General features: G+C 37.0%; 1 protein-coding gene across 1 annotated transcript in view; it reads left to right on the forward strand.

Moving 5' to 3' along the window:
• The window catches only part of LOC105381066 (ras-specific guanine nucleotide-releasing factor 1), a 51918-nt gene that overhangs the window by 7499 nt on the left and 20698 nt on the right, over positions 1-23721 (forward strand). The window contains exons 3-5 of the mRNA XM_048628574.1: positions 4351-4419; positions 5015-5128; positions 7341-7447. Of these exons, the coding sequence (XP_048484531.1) occupies positions 4351-4419; positions 5015-5128; positions 7341-7447 (290 nt within the window). The remainder of the gene's footprint in view (positions 1-4350; positions 4420-5014; positions 5129-7340; positions 7448-23721) is intronic.

Here is a 23721-nt window from a genome sequence, read left to right on the forward strand (position 1 = left end):
TTGCTCAACATTGAAAATAGGACCGTTAGGGCTGTTCCCACTACTCGGAAGTTCAAAATGTTTATGTATGATGAAATTATGCTATGGAATGCTTTTGGGAATCCTGATAAATTATTATTAAATACATATTATGTGTTATTATTATGTTGGTAGGTATGTGGCGTCGTCACTTTTAAACGATTTATAAATAAATAATATACGATATAGGTACCTTGATTGAAAGCTCATTACATAATTATTGTGTTTCTCCATTTCCAACTCATTTTACACAGTAGGGTACTCCAACTGCGAATTAAGTAGAAAAATCCCTAAGGCCGTAAACCGTACTATATCCTCCGGGTGTTTTTTATTCTTTGATATAGATTTCTTATAAGAAAAATAATTACGGAGTAATTTTAATTCTCGTGTGCATTATTCGATAAATTTTATATGAGATCTACATATTATCGACGGACAAAAGACAACCTCGTCTGCGCTGGCCTTTCAGATGATGTACTACTCTGTGTAAAAAGTATCGAGACTGGATCACAAAATGTTTTTTATTCATCCAAATTGATATTATTACCTTCAAAGTATGCTCTTTTAGAATCGATACACATTAGTGATGTAACGAATATTCGCATTCGCATTCGTATTCGCGAATATTCGCATTCGCATTCGCATTCGCAAAATTTTGTGTGAATGTTTTGCGAATATCAGTAGGTACTTTTTAGAAAAAAACTATTTGAAAATAATGGTAGGTTAACAAAGTCAAAATCCATTCGTCTATAACTTTTTTTATTACAAGTTACCCTCTTAATTACTAGTCTTACTTTATCATATTTATTTACTTTGGAAAATGAAACTATAGTTTCATAAGACCTAAACATAAATAAGCTCTTTAAACAATCAAAAAGCGTATTTTGACAATATAGTGTCAGAGCAAGAGAGCCATAGATTTAAATAAGGTACGTGCGCCAAAGATGGCACTATTCCTAAGATGGCCAATTTCAAAATTTCAATCTTTTAGACGCCCGGATAAGTTGTAATTTCGCTCTAATGTTTGGTTAGTGTCATAGAAAAAATAGCCTACGATTTACATCCTCATTTTTACAAACTTATTAGTATTTCTTTAAAATAAAAATCTATTTTCGTTTTTTTATTCAGACTTTTGTAGGTTCAATGGCATTCTAAAGAAGCTAAGCGTTGTTTGTATTCTTTGTTGATTTTTATTTTATTTAATTAGTTCTTGTCGCCTTGTTCCTATGAAGGCCCACCACACGCGTTGCCAAGATGGCCCGGGCCTTACAGCACTATACAATATCATAGTTTCTTTGGAACATGAAAGAGACAATGAGTGATTTCGGCTATATTTTTATTATTATGTTATATTCAAACACAGAAACTAAACTTTAAGCGTAGTTACAGTCTCTTAAGTATCTTCTTTCCAATTTAAGTAATTATAAAATTAATAAAAATTCAAACGACCGAATGGCGTAGTGGTTAGTGACCCTGACTACTGAGCCGATGGTCCCGGGTTCGATTCCCGGCTGGGGCAGATATTTGTTTAAACACAGATATTTGTTCTCGGGTCTTGGATGTGCCCGTAAAATGGCAATAGGCCCGCCCCCTATTACATTGGGACTAACATAACACTCTGGCGAAAAGTGGGTGCAGCAATGCACCTCTGCCTACCCCGCAAGGGAGTACATTAGTACAAGGCGTGAGTGCGTGTTTTTTTTTTTTTTTTTTTTAAATTCAAACTTATTTTTTTATAAACCTAATAAAGCCAATATTTAAGCATTGTTTTTATTTTTGTGAATTAGTAAAAAAACTGATTTTACTTTAAAAAAATGTTAGAATACATAACAATAAACATTTTTTTTTAATAGTCTATTTATGGGCAAAGACCTCCCCTTTAATTTTCCTCTCATCCCGATCCAATGCGGCTACCTCCCAGTCCGGCAAATATTTGACGAGGTCGTCCCGCCACCTCCTTCCCGGCCTGCCTCTCCGCCGGCGCCCGTCGCCCGGCACCCACTCGAACAGAACATTTTTATTATTTTAATATCATTACAGACTTTTGTAATGAAGTTAGATTTAGTTTTGCTAAGCCTAAGATAGACCACTGTACTATTACGTCCAAAAAACGATAGTAATTGACTAATTAACAAAGAATTTCATATTTTTGTTTATTTATTTATTTAACTCTTTATTGCACAAATATTACAAGTTTAAGTTTTAGGTAAAACATGGTTTTTGTTTCGATAGCATTTATAAATTACTTGATTAATATCGGGCCATGATAAGTGCCTATGTTCCTTAGAAGGCCCACATTAAAGGTGTTCGAAAATGATTGTTTCCGTAAAGAAGCTTGATTTAATCTGATGATTTATTTGTTGATTAATATTCAAAAATAAATGCAGAGTATAGTAGGTAATCATGTTTATATTCTTAAATTGTTTCTCACTTTAATATTTTTTTCTCATTTTTTATTTATTTAATTATTGCAAAAAATGGGCATTAAAAGGAGCACGTACCTTACGTTCAAATGTTTCGTGTTTAAGTCACCCTCAGAAACCGCACACAGTCGCAATGAGTCGAGATAAATAAAGGGTAACTACTTTAAAAAAAACTGCAACTGGTATTGGCTAATCTGATTCGGAATGCGCCTAGAACGGAACGTACCTCGTTCAGTACGAGACTGCCATCAAACCATACAAATGACGCCAAATATGAACACAAACTGAATATTCGCATTCGCATTCGCATTCGCGAATGTCGATATAAGATATTCGCATTCGCATTCGCATTCGCGAATGTCCAAAAATACACATTCGTTACATCATCAATCATCACAAAAAAAATATACGCTGTTTCCAGAGTTGTGTTTAGTACTCGCGGCGATTTTTTCTTATTGTCTTCTATCGATTGTTAGTCAAAGTCATGTTGACTATTTTCTTTGACTATCGTGGGGTTGTGCACTCAGAATTCTTGCCAGAAAGTCAACCGGAGAGTAAAGAATATCATTTGCGGGTTATGTGGAATTTAACAGATCAAATTCGACGACTAAGGCCAGATTTGTGGGAACAGACCTAGAAAAGATTTAGCACCACGATAATGCGCCTTCGCACAAGGATCATCATTGTGAATGAATTTTATAGCAAACACACATCAAATATCATGGAGCATGCACCAGATACGGCTGCAGCTCACGGCTTTAGCTTCTTTTTTATCCTAAACTCAAATTGCCACTTCGAGGCTCTGTTTTCAATTGATAGGCGACAATAAGCATAATATAAGGAAAAATCGCCGCGAGTACTAAACACAACTCTGGAAAAAACGTTTAAAAATGCTGTGATGATTGGATTCTTCGTTGGCGTATGTGTATAGTTTCTGAAGGAGCATACATTGAAGGTGATAAAATAAATTTGAATGAATAAGGAAACATTTTGTGTTTTATTGATCCAGTCTCGATACTTTTTACACAGAATGTAAGTAGCCTATACAAACCTAATGATGTCGTCAGATATAAAGTCCGTGTTCCAGATACCCGGAATACCCTCAACATCGTCTCGAAGCGCAATTTATTCAAAACCGAATAAGCTTTAAATCAGAACGGGTGACGGTATTTGGTTATTGAAATATTAACTTCTATTTCTGCGAGCTTCATGTTCGATTTTAATGAAAAATTCTCCGAAAAATATGGATGCTGGGGGCAACTATTTGTAGTGCTCGCCTGTTAAAATATGTTTTTTAACTGTGATATTTATAAAAGTTTAAAATTAGAAATTGAATTTTCAATATTTTTTATTTGTCCAATTTTTGTCATAGGGGGAAGCCGAAAGGTGACTGCTGGTGACTCAGGGGGTCACCCTGAACAACTTTTGTCCCCTGTTTGCATTTTCAAAACTCGTAGAAAAAAAGTGGTTCAGAATGACCCCCTGAGTCACCCCGTTTCGGCTTAGTATACCCTTTTTGCAACACTCTGTATACTATACCGACATATTATTTATGCAGAAACTTTAAAAATATACAATAGTACATGCCTTATCTTCTTCTTCTTTCGTGTCAGTGAAATGCGATTTTTTATATTTGTCCAGACCAAAAAGAAGCAACTTTGATAGCATTGTGGTTGGCCTGGAGTAAGCCTTATTAGATCACAAGTTCAACAAAACAGAAACTCATTTGTATTTGCAACTCAGTTTGTCCATTATGCTCAGATGGAGCCCAGCGCAATTAAATACAATCGAATCAATTGGCAATATTTTGTTTGAACTGCGAATATTGTAAGCAACAGTCCGGGGAACAATTATAATAACAACCTTTATTTTACCCGTTCCGAAATAACGAGTGGTATTTTTGTTGCAGGCCGGGTATTTACACAAACGAAGCTCAGACAACACGAAATGGCAGCTGCGGTGGTTCATACTGTATCAGGTTCGTATGTACAGTCCACAATAAAGATAATGATCCACCCCCAAAACTGTTACTTCCTGTACTATAGTTACTGTACCTTTCTGTAAAGGGGCGCACTAAAGCAGCCTCCACGAGTGATTTCCTGGGGGTCACTCTACAATTATATAAGACGAAAAACGAAATTAGGAGCGCGGCTGCCGATTGCACGACAGCTCTCGTTTGTTCGTTTTTGTCTGTATCTATACTGACTCGCATTTACTCTAGTAACGCTCTTATTCCTTATAAACCAAACAACGCTAATCGGGCTGACCAATCCATTCACCACAGCGACCCTAGTTTATAGCTGTATTGTTTGTCATGGACACGCTTTTAAGGTACTCACCTATCGGTATCGTTCATATCGCATTAAATGGATTGTTCTACTCGTAATTGTACCTACTTATGGAGAAACGGTGTCTAGCAATGCCGATGAAGTGGGTGCACTTCAGTGAATTTTACAAAGAAAAGAATACTGAATGCGATGCGTCCGTTGCGATGTCGAATGGTAGAAGCTTACCTTAAGAACAAGTCCCTTCTCACTCATAACCATTCCTAACGTAACTATTTTGTTCCCCAGAACATGTTGTTCTACTACGAGTCGGAGAACAGCGGGCGTCCCACCGGCGTGCTGCTGCTGGAGGGGTCCTACTGCGAGCGCGTCAGCAACAAGCCCATGGAGCGGAACTCTTCTGTGAGTACTGACAACCAGTGGTTAGTGACCCTGATTGCTATGCCGAAGGCCCCGGGTTCGGCTCGGGCGGGGCGAATATTTGTTTCAAGACAGATATTTGTACTCGGGTCTTGAAACAAATATTCGCCCTACTACTAAATTAAACGCTTTAAAAACTGGGGCATTTGGTTTCGACATTTTGTAAGTAGAAAATTTGCCACACAAATACATACTTACTATTATTTTTATAATTATACTTACATCTAAAAACACTGTACTTTTTCTTTTCCTCCTACAAAAAGTGGGTTTTATTGATTATCGGTCGTATGCAGGCATATCCCTTATAGGTACTCTAGTTGATTTCGATAACCCAAATGCAAGGATTAAAAAAAATACAATTTTATTACACCATCCAATTTAGGTCACGTTTTAAAAAGTACTTAAATATACGGTACAAACAAACATAAAAATATACTTTTACGTTAATTAAAATTCAACACGGAAAGCCCAAAAGCTTCCCCGATGTTCACAAGGATAAATCAATAACAAAATAAGCAAAATACAATGTTTCCCCAACAACTGTACTCCATAATAATTTCTATTTGGCAACAAAGGACGATTCTTTCGTCGAAGCGGGATTGTTAAATGAAGATCCCTGTTTTCATAATTTGTGCTAAGATATTTCCTTTCCAACATTTTAATTAGAATTGGCGTAGTAATTAATTTTAAGTTATTTACTTACCTACTTGCTTGTATAAAGTTTTATAACTTCATACAACCAACATACTGGTGGCGATTTAACTAGGAATTATGTTTCTACTCTAATGATTAGACTAGTAATCCGAATCTGCAGTGCAGCTGGAATTAATTTGCAACAATAATTACTAATAACTGTAATTTACCACAACGGTTATCAGTTCTGCGACTGATTATAATGCCCATTTCCGAAAATTGATAACTAGAATAATAATTAGGTATATTCCTAGAATTCATAGAACGAATTTTCAGTTTTCAAGCGTTGTATCTACTCGATGGCGCTTGCAAGCCTCTTGTGAACTGATAGTTCGTTCTACGGGGGCTTTCTGGGAAATGACTGTAATGCAGCTCTCTGCAGATCCGCTGTGTATACTCAGCGGGGGTCAATTTCAGTAACAGCTTTGAACAGCCAAAGCCATTTCGGCGTCAGGCGTCCCCTTTGAGCTGCAATTTTCTGTTCTGTGCTTACAAACACAGTGTACGGATTCTTTGAACTGATGGCTACGTTGTACTCGGATTCAATGTACGGTGGCCTGCGCCTAAAAGTATACAGACGGAGTTTTTAAAATAGCGATCCCTGATGATGAAGGGACCAGCCACATCTGTTATAAATCCGGGGACGTGTTGTGTGTGATGTGTGTAGCAGTGGTGTTTATGTGGATGTGCTTGAGCAGCATGTGAGCTTGAGATCGCTATTTTAAAAACTCCGCCTGTATACTTTTAGGCGCAGGCCACCGTACTTATGTAGTGCAATACTTATACTGCGATTCATATTAGTATTTAATTTGACTCTAATTACTACGTAAATACTTTGGTTGTGACTTCGCCATAGGTCCTCTGAATACTTCAGTACCAGTCTTATTAGTTTTTTATTTTAATATTATAATAATTATATATTACTTAAGTCTATCACGACCCATTACGTTCCCACTGCTGGGGCACGGATCTCCAATGAAGGAATGATTATAGGCCTAGTCCACCACGCTGGCCTAGTGCGGGTTGGTGGACCCCAACACAAGCAAGCTTGTGCTGAGAGAGTTGTCGGGTAAGTGGGCAACCCGACTGTCAGATGTTTTCTAGCCAATTTCAAATAAATGTTAAGTACGTTAAATTATTGTAAAAAAATACATGACTGTATTTTTCATATAGTGGACAGGTAGCCAATGCAACCTGTCTAAATAATTACGTTGGTGGTAATGAGTTTTGTGGTAAGGACACGGTTAAACCTGTCCCTAACAATAGACTATTTCGCCGTGTGGCTTCGTCGAAATTTCATAATTATATAGTCATTTATTCGTGCTATGTGCCTGTGGCTGTAAACATTATTTTGGATTTCGTACAAATTAATTTATGTTTTCAATTAAATGAAACTGGTAAACCGACCCCGAGCTATTTGAGATTTGTAGTCGTTTTCAGGTGTATGAGAGAGACATCAGAGTCTAGCAGTAACTATTCTAACCCTCCTCTCTCTTCCCAGAACTGCTTCATGATCTCGTACCGGCGCGAGAGCCTGCGCCAGTACGAGCTGCGCGCCGCCTCCGAGGCCGACTGCCTGCACTGGGTCGACTCCATCCGGGAGGCCAGGTCAGTACTTACTCTAATCCACAAAACACACGCGCGCGATGAAAAAGTTCCACTTTGGGAGGGTTCACAGTTTTCCGAATTACGCTCAAATACTATTGTGAAATCTGTGTTATTAATAACACATTCAACTAATTGCATATTTATGTACGCATACGACTTTCGACCATGAGTCGATAGACAAAATCTATACAATTTCAACATGGGATATCTCTAAAAACGTCTCGATATAGCCACTGGAATCATCTTAGCTGAAACGAGGATATATTGTTTGGATACTGGTCTTACTTTAAATAGGTATTTATTTGATTTAAATTGTATTTGGTATATTTATTTGAAATTCAATCAAGCGTGCATTAAGTATCTCCTGATAGCGAGGCCACCTACATTTGTACCAACAATATTCACCGTTTATTTCTCTAACCGTTAAATAAAATGCAGCCTTCAACGTTCTTCAGCGTTCCACGTGTAAAAACTTCATTAGATTACACCGCTTTTCAGAAAAAAAATAGTGCATCACTATTTTTGCGAAGGCAACGCTATTTCCAGCCAAATGGTTTTATTTAATCCCCTCGAGGTGTTTTCTAGCTGTAGCCAACATGCATATTGTTTAATACCTACTTTGAAATACAGAGAAGTAAGTTTTATCCAACGCTGGGTCCACATTTCTCGGTATCAGATATTCGTTGCGCATTCGGCGCGTTTCATGTTCGCTAATTTGACGTACAGACCTAACATGTATCAGAATATTTGCGTCCAAACATCATGAGATCAATATGCACGAATTTCTGATACAGGGAAATGAATCAATTGTCCACAGCTCAATAAGTTTCTACTGTCTTTCCTAACCCCTTAATAGGACATAGATAGATAGAATATTCTTTATTTGTACACAAGAACAGATTTTACAAAACAAACACATAGGTACAAAAAGGCGGTCTTATCACTAAAAGGTCTTTTTTCAAGACATGCATAGCTTATTATTTAATGGTGATCGCCCTTAAATTAATGGGTAGCCTTCTTAAAAGGACTAAGCATGAACCTATTTTCTGATCAATTATAATCTAGCCAATCGCAGCAATGCCTGTCATACCTACTTTATGTTCTGTTTAACTTGAAATTCTCAGTTATGAATCCGGCCTTAATCTTCTGATAGACACTAAATATAATAAGTAATATTATAGTATTTACATTATAAAGATAAATTATGTTTTCTGGTTTAGTAGGTGAATTCATCCTAATCCTAACTATCCTAACTAATACTATAAATGCGAAAGTAACTGTGTCTGTCTGTATGTTACTCTTTGACGCCAACATTTCTGAACGGATTTGAATGAAATTTGGTATATTATATGGTTTAGACCCTGGGAAAGAACATAGGCTACTTTTTATCGTGGAATTCCCACGGGAAAACTTTTTAAGGGCGAATCGCGCTGGAACATCTAGTTATATTATATGACCATTATTTCAATGTGTTACTCGTATTAATCGTACAAAATGTAACATCAATAGATACAAAATCCTTCCGCAAATGAATCTGAGTCACGCATAGTAGTCAATTTCAGCTGCTTTTATGACTCTGTACCTCCGTTTATACGTTTATCAAATTGAACCCTACGAGGGTAATGTTAAAGCACATGTTACGATGCATCAGTGAATCTTCAAATACGTGACAACGTTTACGGGGTTAGTGTTCTAAAATAAACGTGATACGAGTTAAAATCGATTGTTGCCTCTCCCGTTTTGTCATGGTTTGGAAACGATGCTTTTGCGTGACCAACTTTGTCACTTCTGATGGCCAATTATGTATTTTAATATATCCATTATTATTAAATATAGTATTTGAATGTACCTTATATTCAAAGCATACGCAATCACGTAGTCTTGCCTGAAATTGTTCAGCTATATATGTATTATATTTATTGTATATTACCTAGTTGAAGTTGAGAGTACCGGGAAACATGGAAATAACTAGTTCGTCTATTCTATCTATATTTTCCTCATACTCATAGCTTATTAAAAAGATAAAGATAAGATGATTGCGGTTGGTAGGTCCGAAGGATAATATTCTCATGTAATACATAACATAAACACCGTCAAATAGACTTGAAGTCTATTTTATTCAGCTAATTTCCAAATGTTGTTCAGAATGTCCCCTCTTTCGGCTTAACTATGCAAATATTGCATCATCCTGTATATTTATACAACTCAGGTGATTTCAAAGCGTAACAAAGCAATATCAAATTGATTTATGAGCCGCAATCGGTTTTACAGTTTTACATAAATTAATTTCCGTTTTCAGGTTGGGTCTGATTATTGAATTTCAGTCCGATTCAATTCCGATGGTGGTGGCTCGTAGAACCGACCGCAGAGTGTTGAAGATAACTAAATATTGAATCACTATTCACAGTATAAAACAAATCAATTTCTCTGTCCCTTTGTATGCTTAATTCTTTATACGAGTAACTACGCAACGGATTTTGATCATATTTTTATGAATTTTAAGAGTAAGTTTTATATATAATAACATCACATTTTTTCTGTAGTGTATTTAGCATCAGCACTACACCCGTGCGAAGCCTCGCTATTCAAAATAAAAGAAAAATTATGATCTATTTGAGTCTCTAAACAACATTCGGTAATCCATTTGCAATATTGCATTGCATTGATTTTTCAGCTAAATGTTGACATAACACCCCTATTTCCCTGTGCATGTGTACTGTTGGTACAACTGTTTGTTTGGTTTTGTGCAGCAATGGATATGTGTTGTGTGTGTCGGCTCAACACTAAATTACACTAAATAAAAATTACTGCTACGACTCTTCGTAGCCTCTTCGTAGCATTTCGTAGCTGTGGTGTAGCGCTACGACAAGCTACGCGGCTACGGTTGGCGTAGCCTTTCATAATCGCAAGTTGCAACCACAACAGTTATGAAATTGAATCTGCACCTGTACTGATAAAAATATGCGTTGGCTAAACCTAAAAGATAATGGAAAAAAACTTTATTCGGTTACCAGCAACACACACCAAAAGTACACAAAAAAACATTAAAAAAATGCATTGTTGAGTTGTGAGTTTTGATTTTAGCAAGTCATAAAAGAGTATACCTACGCATGTATAGTAAAGTTATACAGTATATTATGTTTGTGATACACGTGTCAGCGATGCGGCGTATTGCGGTGGAGCCTCGCGACGACGGCGGCAACCACAGCCTTAACTATGACAGCTGGCTCTACTCCGTAAAGACTAGGCCACACATTGTTCATTAGACAACTAGCTTTTTTGCCGCAAGCTCGTAAAAAGTTTTCCTGTGGGATTTGTGAAACAAAAAAGTGAAAACAAAAATGCGTGCATAGCTAGGTACAAACTTTCAGGTTTATAATATTAGTAGGAATTTACTCTGAGCAATGACATTCTTAGCGTATTCAGAAGCACATTTTAATTATGACGGTCGAATAGCGTAGTGGTTAGTGGCCCTGACTGCTATGCCGAAGGTCCCGGGTTCGATTTTCGGCTGAGGCAGATATAATTTGTTTAAAGACAGATATTTGTACTCGGGTCTTGGGTGTTGATATTTATGTTTAATATGTATCTATCTATGTACTTGTGTAGATATAGCAGCTGTCCGATACCCATAACACAGAATCTGCCTAGCTTGCGATGGCCGTGTGTGAGATATTCCCACATATTTATTTATGGTTAATACGGGAGTGTCCTTGGACAAAGATTTTTAAACATTCTGACTATGAATTTATTGTAATAACTAAAGCCTCTAAGTATGTCCTCTAGTACTTATTACAATTTAACTTGATCTTCCCATAAACAAGTGTAAATTCTTTCGCTATTTATTCTCCTCTGTAAATGAGCCTCTGTGAAATGGTGGTAAACTCATAATAATAAACAAAAAGATTGTAATATTTTACGTTGAATAAAAAATGATAATCTATTATTTTCTAATAAAATAATCACTAAATTCAAATTGTATATACAGCAGTCCAGACATTAAATATGAACCGAGGATATTTATTGTACCTATCATTGTTTAGATTGATTGATCACCGCGCCGGTCGTTTAACACCAACAAACTTCCCTTATGGAAGGGAAAGGTGTGAATTCAGTATTTACGAAACAACAAAAATACGTTAGTCCGTTTAATGACGATCATTATTATTAATTAAAAGCTGCTCCCGCCAGCTTCGCCTTAAAAAAGGTTTCCCGTGGGAATTCCACGATAAAATGCGTGAAATAGCCTATGATCATGTGTTAATGTAGGGTGTCAGCTAACTCCATGTCAAATTTCATTACAATCAGTTCAGCCGTTTTGACGAGAAGAAGTAACAAACATACTCACACACACAAACTTTCGTCTTTATAATTTATGTATTGGTAGGATTAAGATGAGTTTCTTAATAATGTTACACGGAATATAACAAGGAATAATAGTGAGGATGCCTATATTTATTGTACCCATGGAATTTTACAATTAGGTATATTATATGAACTGAACCTTCATTTTTCTGATAGAGCTATTCAGGTTTAAAACAATTGAACGTATCGTATTAATAATTCCATAGAATCGAACAACAGAAGGTCGGGTCTCGCCGCTTCATACAACTGACCGGTATTTCAAGGTTTTGTTTAGAATTCTATTCAGATCATGTAGAACTGACTTCACTATTCATGTGGGAATGGCCTTTGTTTGTAACCCCCGACGTAAAAAGAGGGGTGTTTCAGTTTAACGTGTTTGTGTATTTGCTCTGAAGTGTGACGGTCAAAAATATTGACATAAATAACATATTATGTCAATATTTTTGACTTAATTATTATTAATTACAAGTTATCCTACTAATTCTAATAAAGGTGAAAGTTTGTGTGTGGACGTTTGTCACTCTTTCACTGGAAAACGGCTGGACCAAATGGTATTAAATTTAGAAAGTACGCTGTAAGTAAGCTGATACTCTGGATTAACAAATTTTTTTTTTTCTCTGGAATTCCTGTCCGATGTATTTCTTCCCTGATTGAGTAGTAACTGATAAGCCCTGATGACGTTACACCGAACACTATAAGTAATTCAGAAGTACATACTACATACCTTCTTTTGACCTTCCCCCTCTCAAATCCCAGATGTAAACAATTCTCTGAAAAAATTATAACCAGGGTGTACCCTACATTACATAGGGACCGTGACCTATATACCTACATACGCAGCAGCTAGGGGCTAATTATAGACATTCCCAGTAACCATCCCCGCAATCAGAATATTGACGTTCAATTACTTGTATTTATTTACTTTGAATTTGTCTATAAGTACAATAAAGTATCAGAATATTATTCTTGGGTAAAGAAGCTCTTTTTCCGCACGGCTGAGCTAATTTCCGGGAGCCAAAGTGATGGCAATTCAAAAGTAAAAATTATATTAAAATTTCAATACATACGGTGCCTTATCTAGATGGTTAATTTTTAATAAAACATCATTTAACGCTGGCAAGAGCTGGACTAGAGTTTGTCGCCGTGTTTAAAGGATCAGCCAATCAGATAAGGGAATGGGAACAGGTGATACGTCAACCAAGGCTTGACGCTCGAACTATCTAGCGTTTGGTACAAACACACACACCTACATTAAAATGTATTACTCACAATGGGGTAAAGGGTACTTAATACGGCAGTGAGATCCTGTGGGACGGTCCACTACAGTCAATATTACCTTCCCATGGGCGGATTAGGGGCGCAGCCGTGACCTATAAACCAAGAGGGTTACTCTACAAGTATACTAACGACAAACGAACGAACGAGAGCTGTCGTGCAATCGGCACGTTTAGTACAACAAGATAGAGTCGTGGCTCGTGCGGCAGCGCTATGAAAGTTGGTTTTTCGTCGTATAAAGTGACCCCCCAGGCTCTCTTTGTAAACGCTCTATGAACGCAATTCACTGTGGGATTAGGATTAGGTACCTGCTGTTTATTTATAAATACAGTCTATAGAATACGCTCTCTCTAATCGCTTTATTTACTAGACCTTTGTGGAGAAGAATAATGCGAATGTTCTAAAGGAATGTATTGAATAAAATGTGTTTTGTAATCCCACAGTGGAAAAATACAAAGTATGTATATGTATTTTATTTAAATGTGTTTTCTTAACTTTTTTTGTTAATGTTTAAATAGATTTATGTAGTAAAAAAGTGAGTTTGGGTATTTATACGGACAATACGGGGTTTTAAAGAGAGTATAGTACTAAAACCAAACGGAGGTGACTCAGGGGGTCATTCTGATCAATTTTTGTTCTAGAACCTATTTTAAATTTACAAAAGGTAACTTTTTTGTCACATGACTTCATACAATGGGGGGTTATCTTCTTTTTCATCAAATTCATTAGACGTTACAAAGTTAAAACAAAGTATAAGAAGTTGTAAATAATGTCATAGTTTAAATTATCTCACAATAATTATTGACTCATCACGACTCATTACGTCCCCACTGCTGGGGCACGGGTCTCCTTCCAGTGAAGGAAGGGTTTAGGCCTAGTCTACCACGCTGGCCAAGTGCGGGTTGGTGGACTAAATGCAATAAATAAACATCTCCTGAATAATTAACTATTTAGAAAATAATAATTGTCCAATATGCTCTAATATTATATATTAGATAATAAAGCTTCGTTACGTAAATACATTATATTTTATACAGCTAGCAACACATAGAGGTAATAATAAAGTACCTAGCAATAATTTCGAAGATAAATTAATTTGTATTGACACATGAAATATTGATTTACGTAGAATGTTCTTGTTGCTACCGGAGCTATACGTACAAAGGATTCGAAAAAGGTTCTTTTGGAAATGAGTTAGTACTTTTTTGATGTAAGTACATTTATTAACAGCGCATCAGAATATGACCAACTAAAAATATAAATATTTCGTTCAAATTCTAATCCGGACTAATATAATATTATAAATCGAAAGTACTACTGTGTCTGTCTGTTACTCTTTCACGCCAATCTACTGAACAGATTTGAATGAAATTTGGTATACAGATAGTCTAGACTAGACCCTGAGAAAGAACAAAGGTTACTTTTTATCGCGGTATTCCCACGGGAAAACTTTTTAAGGCGAAGCGGAGCTCGCGGGAACAGCTAGTATTAAATAAAATAAATAATTAAAGCGCCCGCTTTACACGCCAGAGATGCGGGTTCGAATCCCGACGATGGCTCTGTACCTATGAGTTGGAATTTAAGTACAATGTATACCATCGCTCTTACGGTGAAGGAAAACATGGTGAAGAAACCTGCATAATTATCTAGATATTAATTATGTGAACCCACCAACCCGCAGTGGAAAAGCATGGTGGGGCCACTCGAGAGAGCCAGGTGCAGCAGGTACTTACACCCCCACTAAGAATATTATAATAGAAATAGAATAGAATTAAATTAAATTTATGAAAAACCGGCCAAGTGCGAGTCGGGCTCGCGCACAAAGGGTTCCGTAGCAGCAAAATTACAGTTAAATCAACCTATCTCAAAAACTATAAGAGATACTTTGATCAAACCAAAAATCGTTGAAAGAGTTAATTAGCATGCATCACCTCTATTTTTTTTAGAATTTTATACCCCGTAGTTATAAAAATAGAGGGGGGGGGACATACTTTTTACGACTTTGAGAGCTGATATCTCAAAAACCGTTCACTTTAAGAAAAATGTTTTTTAGAAAACTTTATATCATTTTAAAAGACCTTTCCATTGATACCCCACACGGGTATGTACATCGAAAAAAAAATTTCATCCCTCAGTTACATGTATGGGGGGCCCCACCCCCAATTCTTTTTTTTACTATTTAGTGTCATATTTTTGTAGCGGTTCATACAACACATATTCCCATCAAATTTCATCACTGTAGTACTTATAGTTTCCGAGTAAATCGGCTGTGACAGACGGACAGACGGACAGACGGACAGACGGACAGACGGACATGACGAAACTATAAGGGTTCCGTTTTTGCCATTTTGGCTACGGAACCCTAAAAATGGGTCGTTTGGTGACGGCTTTGTGTAACTTTTTCATTGCTCGTGACGTGAGTATTATTTTTATTTATTTAATTCTTTATTGCACAGATATAAAATAAATGCACAAAAGGTGGGCTTAATGCTAAGAGCATTTTCTACCAGCCAACCTACAGGAGGTACAGGAAAACTATTATAATCCCACCCCTATACTACTCACTATGTATAAAATAAGACGAGCACACGTAACGTAGCAAAGAGCAAACTTGGACAAACTCCTGAAACTCCTGAAGGATAATTTGTAGGGAAGCAATAAGGCGAAGCTCCAGCGTCAGGTTTCATGCGCCGGGCGTTGCCATGGCGACCAGGTCAAGGTCACGAGGCCTCGGAGGTCACTCTACGTTACGAAAAACTAACGAACGACAGCTGTCACGCTATCGGCACGTTTTGCGACGAGATACAGTCGTGGTTAGCGCTAAAGGAGGTCCTAAACTCAAATTTTGCTAAGTTTCTGGGCTCTCCGCTAACCACAACACGACTCTACGTGTATGTATAAAGTTGTATTAAGCGTACCGAAAGCTCTCGTTCGTTGTTTTTTCCCAAGCGATAGTGACCCCCGTGTCTCAAGCGCGGGCGTAGCAACTGGTGGGATATGTAAACGATGTAATGTGATATGATAGAATAGGTCCATTGGGACATAGGCCTCTCCCAATTAAATAGTGCCACAGTCTTTCCTCGGACTTCCTCATTCAGTTATTATTCAAGACATAATTTACTAGCTATAATTTATAAGGTTTTCCCACTTTCCCGTGGGAATCCGCGCTAAAAAGTAGCCTATGTGTTATTATCCAGGGTGTCAGCTAACTCTAATTAAAATTGGTTCAGTGGTTTTGACGTGAAGAAATAACAAACATATATATGTCGCAGGCATCTGGTTTAATCTCCTGTTTGATTGAACCGCTAGCCCGTTCATTGGATGACGCTGCTTAGTTGTATGACTAGGCCGAACGTTGATTGCACAAGCGTCACAAAACGTCCAACTAGTTAGCTGACTTAAAATCAGTCAGGTGGTGAACAAAACAAATATGGCGTCTAACAGCTAACAGCTGACACAAAAAGCACCTATATTGTTAGTTTTTTGCAAATAAATTAGCTTTAAAGTGCGTTATTTGTGTTAAAATAGTGTGACAACATGGATTTACCTATTATTACGCCGCGGGCGGATAGTTTCAAAGAAAAAATTGTGGCGTCACTGGATAATTATAAACAACAATATGAAGGTACGTTTACTGGTATTGTTTAGTTAATTTGTGAGATAAGAGATGTGTAACATAGTCTTTTTGTTGACTCTTGTCTGGTCATGTTCACCCTAACCAGACATTACAAAGTTGCTATACTATATCCCATTCAACGACTCCGCTGAATGACGTTCAGTCAAGACGTCGAACGTTACAATCAACGACTTGACGAGTTGTCCTTTAGTCATACAACTGAATAGCGCCATCCAATGAACGGGCTAGTGGTTCAATCAAACAGAAGATTAAACCAGATGCCTGCGACATATACACTCACAAACGTATGAAATAAGTATATCATCATGTTATTAATTCAATTTCATTATTTATCACATAGGCAAAAATAACGGTTTACCTAACTTTTTAGGAATCAATAACAACATCGCATGTCGAATTAAATATTTAATGCAAATTCAGAAAGCTACTCGAGTTTGTTTCCAGAATACCCGCTCGTCCCTTGTATCGCATGCTAAAAGTCAAAGTCAAAGTCAAAATTTTTTATTCATCGTACAAATATAAAATTTTCTGATGAACGTCAATTTTTACAAATTACTCTCCGTTCGGATAAGGGGGGGCTCTTTCTGTCTAAGGAGAAGAACGGAGGCAAGAAACTCCTGAGCCATCTTTTCAAAAAAAGACTTAAAACTAGTTGGTATACAATACATATAAGCTTAATAATAATTATTATAATAATATGAGCAGAGCTAACTACTTATCACAGCCATTGCATTAACGTCCTCTAAGTAATCATCAATTTTATAATAAGCTTTTTTACTGAGTTTCTCTTTAATGTAACACTTAAACTTATTCTCTGGCATTTGAGCAACTTCTGTTGGAAGCTTATTATAAAATCTAATACAGTACCCTAAAAACGATTTATTAACTTTCGCCAGACGCATCGCTGGAAAAGCCAGCTTATGCTTGTTCCTAGTATTAATGTCATGATTACTGCCAATTGTATCAAAAGTGGAAATATTCTTTCGTACATACATTAAATTGGCAAAAATGAACTGACATGGAACTGTAAGGATGTTAATTTCTTTAAATAGTTCTCTCAATGAATCCCTGGAACCAAGTTTGTATATAGAGCGGATGGCTCTTTTCTGTAATACAAATATAGTTTCAATATCAGCGGCTCTACCCCAAAGCAAAATGCCATACGACAATAAGCTGTGGAAATAACTAAAGTAAACTAATCTGGCGGTTTCAACGTCGGTCAGTTGTCTAATTTTCCGTACAGCAAAAGCTGCGGAGCTCAACCTTCCAGCCAATTTGGCAATGTGAGGTCCCCACTGCAACTTTGAATCTATAGTCATACCAAGAAAGACAGTATCATTAACTAGGTCCAATTTATTCCCATCTAGAATAATGTTAGTATCGCATTGTCTAACATTCGGCAGTGTAAATTTAATACATTTCGTTTTCTTAGAATTCAATAAAAGATTATTTACGGTAAACCAATCGTGTATGTCAGATAGAATAGAATTAATTTCATAAAAATTATTTTCACTTCTTTTAACTTTAAAAAGCAAAGAAGTATCGTCAGCAAATAAAACTATATTAGTCAATTTTTCAACCATAAAAGGCAAGTCATTAATATAAATGAGGAATAAAAATGGTCCTAGAATAGATCCTTGAGGGACGCCTATCTTTACATGAGCCCCCTGTGATTTAGTATTGTTAATATCGACCCTTTGTTGCCTCTTGTCTAAATATGAAGCTATCAAATCTAAAGCCTTTCCTCCTATTCCATAGTATCTCAGTTTCGAAATTAAAGTCTGATGGTCTACACAATCAAACGCCTTCGACAGATCACAGAAGACTCCAATAGCATCGTGATGGTCTTCCCAGGCGTCAAATATGTGCTTAATTAACGCAGTACCGGCATCGGTTGTTGATTTGCCTTTTGTAAAACCATACTGCTGGCTATGAAACAATCGAGCTTCATTGAAATGCAAAAGCATCTGACTGAGTATGACCCTCTCAAATATTTTACTCAAAACTGGAAGAACCGAGGCAGGTCTGAAATTTGCAGGGTCCTCCATATCCCCACTCTTGAACAGAGGTATAATTTTACTCAATTTCATAAGATCTGGGAACACACCTTCAGCGATACATTTATTAAAAATGTTAGCCAAAATTGGGGCGATTTTATTAATAATAGAAAGAACAAATTTAACTGACATTCCCCACAAGTCTTCAGTTTTCTTCATATTTAAGGACTTAAATGTTTTTATAATAGTTAATGTATTAATATATCTGAATTTAAATTCCTTATCGGTTGAAGGTGCGTTCTCCTTCATCAGGGTTTCAGCTAATGTAGCTGAAGAATCTAGGTTGCAAGTAGTTTCTAAAGGAATGTTCGTAAAAAACTCTTCAAAGACTCTCGCCACCTCGTCATTTGATGTTATTATGTCATTGCCTACCTTTAAAGATAAATTAGTCTCGCGTGTTCGATTCTTCCCCGTTTCGTTATTTATAATATTCCAAATGGCCTTAGATTTGTTAGCCGAGTCTTTAATCTTGTTATTAATAAAAATTGTCTTCGCACAGTGACAGACACATTTGTACATTTTGCTATATTTCTTCACATAAGATTGAAAGTCAGGGCGGAGTATGAATGTTTTCATCTCATACAGATCATATAATGTCGCCCTGCTTTTGCGAATACCATCTGTAGCCCAGTCACAAAATTTAATTTTATTGTCTATCAAAACTTCCTTCGTTTCAAAATTACTCTCAAACTCATCAGCTATTATCTTAAATAAGTTAGTATACATCTCATTAGAATTGCAATCTACTTTAACCTTCGGAAGTTTTTCGTCTAGTTTCTTCAAGTAATTGTCAATTTTCTTTATAGTTATCGGTCTGCATCTCACCTTAGTTTTATTTGTCTTGTCAGTGTTTACTAAGGTAATGGTCTGCCCACTGTGGTCTGACCTCAGACAATTTATCACACTACTGTCTTTAAACTCACAGTTACAGAATATGTTATCTAGACAAGTGGCCGACGTGGATGTAATTCTAGTTGGTTCCAGAAAGACATTAAAAAGATTAAATGATTTAAAAAGTAACAGTAATTTCGACCTATTAGGAGAGTCACCTAATAGGTCAACATTAAAGTCACCACACACTATTACTTCCTTTTTACTATTGGAAGCTAACCTTAGAACATCCTCCATGACAGTCTCAAAGGTAATGAAATCACCAGTAGGTGGCCTGTAGGTACATACTATTATATACTTGTTAAGCTCTGCACATGAAATTTCTATATGGTGTTTAACAGAAAGAGCAACTATGTCCTTTCGTTCTTTACATTTACAATTTTCTTTAAGAAATATAAGTGACCCGCCATGCTCGTTGCACTTTCTGTTAAAACAGCTTATAAGTTTGTAATTTTTCAATTGGAACATCATTTTATTCTCGTCTAACCAATGTTCTGTGATACATAAGCAATCAATGTTAAATTTTTCCGAAAATAGTTCTATTTCTAACAATTTAGAAGAAAGACTCTGAATATTCTGATGTACTAATTTAAATTCATTCTTAAATGTCTTGTCCTTTAATAGTTTTGAGCCGAGAGAGCAGTGAACTGAATCAATCTTTATATCAACGCTATGATGCTCTCCCGTTGTCTGAGAATCTAATTTAAATCTACTGTACTATTACTATTATCAGTATTACTACTGACGGTGTCAATAGGGACACAAGTTTTCTTCGTTATAATGCTTATAACTGAGTTAATAAGATGAGCTACTTCTGTAGCTAGACGTCGTTTCTGATTTGAGGACAAAAATAAACTGTTCCAAGTCAACTTAAAATTATCTACGTACAAATTAGTATCAAAGAAATTGATACAATCAGATTTACAACATGCATTGTACATTGTTTTATTGAGGCTACATGTCATATAATTGCATTTGTCAGGCAGTGTGCATGAGTAAGGAAATGCACAAACAAATACATGTTTTGTAGGAAGGCCTTCTAATATAGCAAAACTTCTATGTATGTCAGACTTTGACACCCCTAAACTATTTCCCACCATAATAAATATAGTTGTTTTGTCAGTGTGTGACCTCTCTGAAATCAATTCAACTATTTGTCCGAATGTAAGTTCTGGGTAACAATAATTAACAACTTTTCCATTTACATGATTACCCAACATGTGCCCGAAATCCTTGCCAAGCCTATCGGAATATATAACTGTGCTGTAATCCTCGCTTGAATTGCTACTACTTGTAGTAAGCCTTGTCAAGGAAGTGGGTGACATCTTAGGTAACTGCTTATTACCTACTATTCTACTAGCTGCCTGAGCATAGGTGGGTTTCCTATGAAATTTCTTAGTGGAGGCCTGAAAAACATCTGCTGCCGCCGATCCGCTCTGGATGACCTCTGAGGATGGCGCGGCCGTCGGGAGGCTGGTGGTGGCCGCCAGGAGTCTGGTGGTGGCCCTCGGGAGAATGGTTGTGGTCCCCGAGAGTCCGGTGGTGGTCCTCGAGAGACCAGTGGTGAGTCCAGTGGTGGCCAACGGGATGCTGGTGGTGGCCGCCAGGAGTCTGGTGGTGGCCCCCGGGAGGATGGTGGTGGTCCCCGAGAGTCCGGTGGTGGTCCTCGAGAGACCAGTGGTGAGTTCAGTGGTGGCCGACGGGATGCTATTTGTGGCCTCCGAGGTGGTGGTGGTGGCCTCCGGAGATGCGGTGGAGGCTTCAGCAGGTGAAGACTTCTCCGGCAGCATCTCAACCCGAACTAAGCCCACACTTCTCAGCACCAGCAGCTGGTTTTCATACTCCACAGTTCTCTGGTCTAGGACAGACTTCAATGTGGCCAGCCTAGACTGTAGCATAGCCATGTTGAACTCGCATTCTTGGTTGTTGTCTGCGAGTTTCTGGTTGTAGTCCGACATCTCTTCTTCATATTTATTCACTAGTAGTTGTAGTCTCACTCTATCCTTTTTCAATGGAAGGTACGTCTTATGCTTTTTCAATGCTCGCTCAGACTTCCTAATATATTTATTTATTTTAATATATTTTTTAAGCCTGTTTGCACCTTTGATATTGATTGATTTTCTTGGAGTGGTGAGGTCTATTGTTGGCATAGGGGTGTGATGTAGGGTGACTAATTCATCGTACAATGCCATTGTCTTATTTGTTTCTTCGCTTGCATGTGCTTCATTTATTTGCTGGATTTCTGTGTGTGCTTCAGCCAGTTGATGCTCCAGGCTGCAGATCTTTGTCAAGGCAGCTTCATATAAATCCTGACACTCTGTGTTTGATCTCAGTACAATCTCCAGCTCATCACATTTGCCTTGTAAGTCTTGGTATTGGATGTCCATTTCAGCGATGACATTCTTTAAGTCGGTGTTCTTTTTCAAAAGGGAATCAAATTCCTTTTCGTTGTCCTCCCGCTCTGCCATCAGTTGGCTTGAGAGGTCACGAGACGCCTTGAGATCCTCCAAAGCTGTCCTCAGCTGGATCTCCAGGTCACGGCTCTGCACCTTCCGGGTTGTCATCCTCGACATATCTGAAACCACCCGGGGTTACCCGTTAGTATCTTGATAGGTAGAACCGAGAAGATGATTATCCAAGACACAAAATAACCCTCTTTAGGTATAACTTGATCAAACCAGATACCAATAGGTTATAATAATTATTAAGTAAGTATATTGTAAGTCTATGTAAAAATGATCAAAAGGTAACTTATTTGTTAGTTATCATAAACAATGTAGTCATGAACACAAACTATAGGTGGGGAGGGAGTAATATGCATTATATGTTACTTTAATGAATAGGTACTCAGTGGTATTATTGACTTAGAATTATGTAAACTTTAAGCCAAAACACAATCACTTGATCATTATTCAATGAAGTACTAATAGCAATTAAGTAGGTGGAGACTATGATATAGTAAGAATAGGGAATAAGGGATACAAAAGCTAATAGAAAGTTTGAAAATTAGAAATGAAAACAACAAAGTTTGAAAATGACAAAGTCTAAAAGTGGGTTAAGGAAGTGTGAAAAACATTTCACGTATGCAGCAAACTAATGAATAATGATTAAATAATTTAGTGATTATGATTTTAAATGAGTAATACTAGTAAAAATATGTAATTTTAACAATACTCCCCTGATAGATATCCGTTGGCAAATTCGAACTTTGACAGGTGCCGCTGCTTCAAATATCCGAGTCCCGTAAGTGTTTTATTTCAGGGTTTGAAGGCTTGTCTTCATTTGCACAGCTGTATAACACTATATTCTTTAAGTTAACACTAGTTTTATACGTAATTAGACATTAAATTTAGTAATATTAAAATAAATTAAATCAGCTGTTTTTTTGACACCCGGTTCGTCAAAATAATCTAATCCGGTTCGTCTAATAGCTATTCAATACAGTTTCACGGTACAGTCAGCTTCATTTGTAGTTATACACTTTTGTACCTTGTCAATCTCTGAAACTTCAAACATTATCTGTTTGTTGAAGAAGGTAGTTACCTATGCAAGGTACGGTAAGGCAAGTTTACAGCTACTTATGGGTGTCAGAAAAATTATTTTAGTGTCATACTACTCGTAACTAAGTAACATTTTTTATACTAACAAGTTTTATAAGAGTCTAAAAAACGATGTAGATTTTTTCCACATTTTAGTAGCATGAAAGCAATTTTCCCCCGGCAAGAGCTATTTTCATGTCCCTTTTCTGTAAATTTTTAACCTAGTTTCATAGCATGAGTAATGAAAAAGTGTAACCTTTACGGATGTGGCTGACTGTACTAGACAGAGTTTGCCATAGCGTTCATTTGCAAGCTTTATCAAGTTGGGACGGTTAGTTTGGCAAGTTTCCCCAACAGGTAATTTAAGCTCGACCTTAAGGCCTCGGCATCGGCAATCTACGCAAAAGACACATCGCATTCAGTATTCTTTGTATACAAATTCACACAAGCGCGTCCACTTCATCGGCATTGCCGACGCCTATTCTATTCTATTCTATTATATTCTCTGTG

Source organism: Plutella xylostella, chromosome 21 (assembly GCF_932276165.1).
Source record: "Plutella xylostella chromosome 21, ilPluXylo3.1, whole genome shotgun sequence".
Taxonomy (NCBI): Eukaryota; Metazoa; Arthropoda; class Insecta; order Lepidoptera; family Plutellidae; genus Plutella; species Plutella xylostella.